At 55.1% G+C, this 6,015-nt stretch overlaps 1 protein-coding gene across 2 annotated transcripts in view; it reads right to left on the bottom strand.

Annotated features, from left to right (window-relative positions):
• Window positions 1-247: 247 nt before the first annotated feature.
• Window positions 248-6,015, bottom strand: part of SCARF1 (scavenger receptor class F member 1) — a 13,429-nt gene continuing 7,661 nt past the window's right edge. The window contains exons 8-11 of one of the 2 annotated variants that reach the window (XM_017866327.1): window positions 5,483-5,603; window positions 3,646-3,767; window positions 3,414-3,560; window positions 248-2,273 (exon numbers count right to left, since the gene is read on the bottom strand). In XM_017866327.1, the coding sequence (XP_017721816.1) occupies window positions 1,414-2,273; window positions 3,414-3,560; window positions 3,646-3,767; window positions 5,483-5,603 (1,250 nt within the window). In that variant the 3' untranslated portion in view covers window positions 248-1,413. The remainder of the gene's footprint in view (window positions 2,274-3,413; window positions 3,561-3,645; window positions 3,768-5,482; window positions 5,604-6,015) is intronic. The other variant, XM_017866376.1, reaches the window with a different exon arrangement.

Raw genomic sequence — 6,015 nt, forward strand, 5'->3', positions numbered from 1 at the left:
GGCTGGAGTGCAGTGGCCGGATCTCAGCTCACTGCAAGCTCCGCCTCCCGCGTTTACGCCATTCTCCTGCCTCAGCCTCCTCAGTAGCTGGGACTACAGGCGCCCGCCACCTCGCCCGGCTAGCTTTTTGTATTTTTTTTTTTTAGTAGAGATGGGGTTTCGCCGTGTTAGCCAGGATGGTCTTGATCTCCTGACCTCGTGATCCGCCCGTCTCGGCCTCCCAAAGTGCTGGGATTACAGGCTTGAGCCACCGCGCCCGGCCGAGACTCCATCTTAAAGAAATAAAGAAAGCATGGGGGGAGCTGCCCCTTTTCTTTTCTGACTAGGTAATATGTGAGCAAAGAATTCAAACAAGACCAAAAAGGTGCCAGGCAAAAGCAGATTCTACCTCTCTCTTAGATTCAGACCCACAGATGCTTCTGGGGAGAAGGGAAATCTCCGTTTTACTTTATACATGTCTGTAATGTTAGTACTTTTATTTTTTTAACAAAGATCATTGCTTTTATTATACTTTATTAAATTCTATCTAGTAACAAAAGTAAAAAAGAATGTTCACTGTAGAAAACTTGCAAACTATACAAAAATTTCCGAAGAAAATAAATATCACCTACAATCTCATCTTCCAGAGGAAAATACCATTTAGTGCCTTTCCCTTGAATCTGTTTTTATGCACATACATCCTTTTTACAAAGTTCATAGGCTGGGCATGGTGGCTCATGCCTGTCATCCCAGCACTTTGGGAGGCCGAGGCAGGTGGATCACGAGGTCAGGAGATCAAGACCATCCTGGCTAACACGGTGAAACCCCATCTCTACTAAAAATAATTTTTAAAAAATTAGCCGGGCATGGTGGTGGGCACCTGTAGCCCCAGCTACTCGGGAGGCTGAGGCAGGAGAATGGCGTGAATCTGGCAGGTGGAGCTTACAGTGAGCCAAGATTGCACCACTGCACTCCAGCCTGGGGGACAGAGTGAGACTGTCTCAAAAACAAAACAAAACAAACAACAACAAAAAAGAAGTATTTGTTCAGCCAATCTTTTATCAGCAAACATGTAGGTTGTCATTGCAGAAAAATGTTTTGCACATGAAAGAAAGAATGGCCCTTATGAGGCACACAGTGTCCAGGACAGCAGAGGAGAAGGTCCCTGCAGGCAAGCCCTCCTGACCCCATCCTGCAGGCAAGCCTTCCTGACCCCATCCTGCAGGGTCTCTGCCCGGGCCTTCTAGGCCCCCTCTGGGAGCACCACCAGGGCCCTGGGCCAACTGGCCTGGAAGCCTTGCCTTTTCCCTGTGGAGGGGCAGAGGCTCTGGTCTGTCTGTCCTGGCCCTGGGATCATTTTCCAGCACACAGCACAGTCTAGTCCATGGCAGCTCTGATCCCATCCAGTCTCCTCACTCCCCAAATGCAAGGTCATCAGGGTTCTGGTGGCCTGGAGATGGGTACAACATTCTCATACTCAGGTTCCTCCTGCCTTTCCTCTTCAGCCTGCTTCTGGGGATCCTGTTTCGGGAAGCCAGCCCCAGAGATTGGCTCCTGGGCCCTCCCTGAATTCTCCGTGCCAGCCCCCAGCCCCCGGGCCACTTCCTCTGGTCTGACTGCCATAGGCCCTGTGACTCCAGGAAGCCCAGCTTTTGGGGCTGAGTTGGGGCTCTGGCTGACAGAGCCAGAGGCCAGGCCACGGCTGCCCTTTTTCCGATTCAGGGCCTGGCGTGGAGGCTTAGGGATGGCCCTCTTGACCTTGGGTTCTGCCTGGCCTTTCTGAAAGCCACCAAAATGGCGGAAGGCAGAGCGGACAGGGCCTTCAGATCCCTGGGGCGTCCCCACCAGCATGTAGACCGTGGTCACAGGGCCTGAGCTCTCCTGGACACTGCCCTCAATGGCTTCCACGTGCTCAGCCACTGTCCGGCCTCCAAGTGGGGGCCGTCGGGGGCCAGTGGCCGAATCTCCTGGACTGGCAGCCGCAGGAAGGGACTCATCTGTTTCTGCTTCCTCCAGGCCTGTGGACTCTTCGGCTTCCCGGCCCTCAGGACCTAATTGTGCCCCCCGGGAGAGCCTCTTGGGCTTTCGGAGCGGGCTGGAGAGCTCCCCTGAGCCTCGGCGACTCTGTGGCGCAAACTTGGTACCTTCAGCAAAGGAGACCGATGGCCGCTTGGCCCGAGCTAGACTGGAGGTGCGCGGGATGGCGAATGGCGTGGAGGCGTCCTCAGGGGGCGGGAAAGCACCTGCAGCCAGGCTGGCCTCTGACGACTCTGCCTGGGCCACAGGGACCATCCCTGGCAGATGAGACAGAAGAGCTTGGCTGGAGCTGAACTGGCCACCCCAATACATCCTACCCACAGCTCAGTATCTTCCAGGAGGCCTCAAAAATAGGGCAAGGAGGAGGGCAAGGAAGAGGAGAGAGGCAGAAGGACCAATTCAGGTAGACACTGTTACGTCTACACTCTTTTTTTTTCAATTTTTGTAGAGATGGGGTCTCACTATGTTGGCCAGGCTGGTATCAAACCCCTGGCCTCAGGCAATCCTCCCGCCTCAGCCTCCCAAAGTGCTGGGATCACAGGTGTGAATCACCACACCTGGTCTCTATACTCTTTTCTCACCACCTCTCCCTACTTTGAAATACTGTCACACTCTAACCAAGCTAAAACTATTTTGATGTCACCGAGCCACATCCCTCCCACCTCTGGGCCTTCGTGTACGCTGTTCCATCTTCCTAAAACGCCATTCCCTCCTCTCCCTGACTTTCACTTGGTTAACTCCTCCTGATTCTGCTAGACTCGACTGGGATACGACACACATCTTCCCTGATCCCAGTCACCCCAACATGGCTAGCGAATGAGCCCCTACTTGTATGTCCGCCATGGAGACACATATCACTGTGTCCTGTCATTGTCTGATGACTGCCTGTCTGACTCTAAGCTTGGTGAGGATAGGAATCTATCTCGTTATCTCTTGTTGAATCTATCTTGTTATCCCCGGAGCCAAGAACAGTGACTAACACAGAATGGGCCCTTAATAACTGTTTGCCAGCCGGACGCGGAGGCTCACGCCTGTAATCCCAGCACTTCCGGAGGCTGAGGCGGGCGGATCACAAGGTCAGGAGATCGAGATCATCTTGGCCAAAGTGGTGAAACCCTGTCTCTACTAAAATAGAAAAATTAGCCAGACGCGGTGGCGAGCACATGTAATCGCAGCTACTAGGGAGGCTGAGGCAGGGGAATCGCTTGAACCTGGGAGGCGGAGGTTGCAGTGAACTGAGATTGCACCACTGGACTCCAGTGTGGCGACAGAGCAAGACCCAGTCTCAATAAATAAATAAGTAAATAAATAAATAAATAACTGTTTGCTGGGGGACTATAGAGGGGGTCGTGGTGGGCAGGGCTGCTCAGGGGCTATGTGGGCTGTTGGGGGGCTACCTTCGTGGGGCGGCACACAGTAGGCAGGAACCTCGTCTGCCTCCACAGACTCAGGATCGGATGAGAAGGAGTCATCGGAGGCCCAGCCGGCAGAGGGTGGCTCGATGAAGCTGTGGTTGAAGGGGACCTCCGGGTCGTGATGTGAAACTGTAGAGACTCCAGATCAGGCGCCTGCAGGACCTGATGCAAAGCCTTGTCCAATCCCAGACCCCGGCCCCCAGCGCCCACTGACCTGTCACCCAGGGTAGCTTGTGGGAGCTGAGGGAACCGCAGGGCAGTGTGGAGCCTAAGCTGGTCAGTGTTCCCCAGACCTGCATCTTCATCCTGGACACAGTAGCTCTATCTCTTGCTGGCCTGAGTGAGGAGGGCAGGGACAGTGGTCAGTACATAAGACCCAAGGTGACCCGGGTCACCTTGGCAGGGTGTGACAGGGTGACGACCTCTACTTCAGTGACTCTCTACTGACTGCAGAATAAAATCCAAACGATTGAGCCCAAGATTAAGGCCTGCCACAGAACCAAGTGTGACTCTAGAGTCAGACGGCCCTAAGTAACAACTCTGGCTCAGACTTCACCTCCCTGGGCCTCAGTTTCCACATCTGTAAAACAGATCCTGTCTGTCTCTCTATCTATCTATCTGTCTGTCTATCTATCCATCCATCTGTCTATCTGTAGGACCTGGCAGGGTGCCAAGCGTTTTGTGGGGGCTTTTCCAAAATGCAGCTCTTTGTTATTATCATCCTAGCTGAGCCCCAGTTCACCTGTCTCTCTCTCTCTCTCTCTCTGTCTCTCTATTTTTGAGACAGAGTCTTGCTCTTGTTGCCCAGGCTAGAGTGCAATGGTGCGATCTTGGCTCACTGTAACCTCCACCTCCCAGGTTCAAGCAATTCTCCTGCCTTAGCCTGCTGAGTAGCTGAGATTACAGGCACCCACCACCATGCCCAGCTCATTTTGTATTTTTAGTAGAGATGGGGTTTCACCATGTTGGCTAGGCTGGTCTTAAACTTCTGACCTCAGGTGATCTGCCCGCCTCGGCCTCCCAAAGTGCTGGGATTACAGGTGTGAGCCACTGTGCCTGGCCCACCTGTCTCAAATGACACCCCCTCCAGGAAGCCTTCCCTTGTTCCCACTCTGCTCTACCCCCATATGGGGAGGAGGCTGCTCCACTCTTCACCGTTCCTCCAACAGCCTTTGCACCTGTCCTTGTGTCCCTGTGAGGGGCTTCTTGCCACCCTGGGCTCTATGGCCTGGGCCAGTGGCAACTGTATCTGCTCATCTGTGAATGCCACACAAGCACAGAGGAGGACGTGCTGGAGGACTAGGGCAGGAACTAGCAAGAGAGCACCAGACAAAGAGTCCAAAAAGGTGGAGAGGGGCTTCCTGTGTGCCAGTAACCAGCTAGATCACCTTGGGCCTCAGTGTCCTCTGGGAATTGAGGACACTAATCCTCCTGGCCCTACATTCCCTGTTCCAAACCTCCAGGCTGTTGTGAGTCTCAAAGAAGCCTGGAGTGGGAAAGGTTTCATAAGGGAACAAAGCTCTGCGTAAGCCCCCTGGCAGCGGGCCCCACCAGCCCGACCCTCCCTCCCCTCTCCATCTCTCGGGAAGCTACATTCTCTGCTAACCCACTGCACAGACATTGATGTCACTTTCCTTTGCGGGGCATCTGAGGCCTGGTCTCTTTCCCTCCTGGCCCAGAACCGGGCTGCTCCTGCCGTGGTCCCAGTCCTCCTCCTCTGGTCCCCGCCGGTGTCAGCTCTCTGCCTCCCGCTGCAGGCTCCAGTTTGCCAGCTTAGTGCCCATGCAACTCAGAAACTCACTCATCGAAGGCTTCCAAGGAGGGCAGGCAGCTGACCCGGTGTCTCCAGTGTCTCCAGGCCACAGTCACTGCCAACTACCTCCATCACCTCTGACCCACGTGGGCAACAAGGCCAGCCCTCCCCACCCCCATCACCTCTGACCTATGTGGGTGATGAGGCCAGCCCTCCCCACCCGGAAAGGAAACCAGATGCCTCCCTTCTCCCATCCCATGGCCTGAGCTGTGTGGGGAAGGGACGGGCTAGTGTTCACCTGTCCTTGAGGTCTGATCGGGTGGCCCAGCAGCAGCAGGCACAGCAGGCGAGGCCCAGGAACAGAAGCAGCAGAGGCACAAGGCTGCTTGCGATAAGGGTGGCGTCCCGACTGCGAGAGCCTGGGGGAGCCGGAGATGGGGGATATTCAGGCCTTCCTGTCTCCTACACATCCTGTCTTTGCTCTGAGTTGCCTGTTACCCAGAAGCTTCTTCGTGGGGGTCTCTCCCTGCCTCCGGGCAGCCTCTCTGCTGGCGTGTCCCCTCCGCAGGGTCTGTGGCCCATTGCACAGATTCTTGCCCCTGAGGCCATGTCAGTGTCCAACCACCCTGCTGTGCATTTCATGGCTCTAGCCTGGTTTCGCAGGGGGCTGGGGCTCTGTCACATCTTCAGGGAGCCCCAGAGCATCCACACAGAACTCAGGTATAAAGAATGTCTCTGGCCGGGTGCGGTGGCTCAAGCCTGTAATCCCAGCACTTTGGGAGGCCGAGACGGGCGGATCACGAGGTCAGGAGATCGAGACCATCCTGGCTA

Source organism: Rhinopithecus bieti, unplaced genomic scaffold, assembly GCF_001698545.2.
Source record: "Rhinopithecus bieti isolate Rb0 unplaced genomic scaffold, ASM169854v2 scaffold_22, whole genome shotgun sequence".
Classification (NCBI taxonomy): Eukaryota; Metazoa; Chordata; class Mammalia; order Primates; family Cercopithecidae; genus Rhinopithecus; species Rhinopithecus bieti.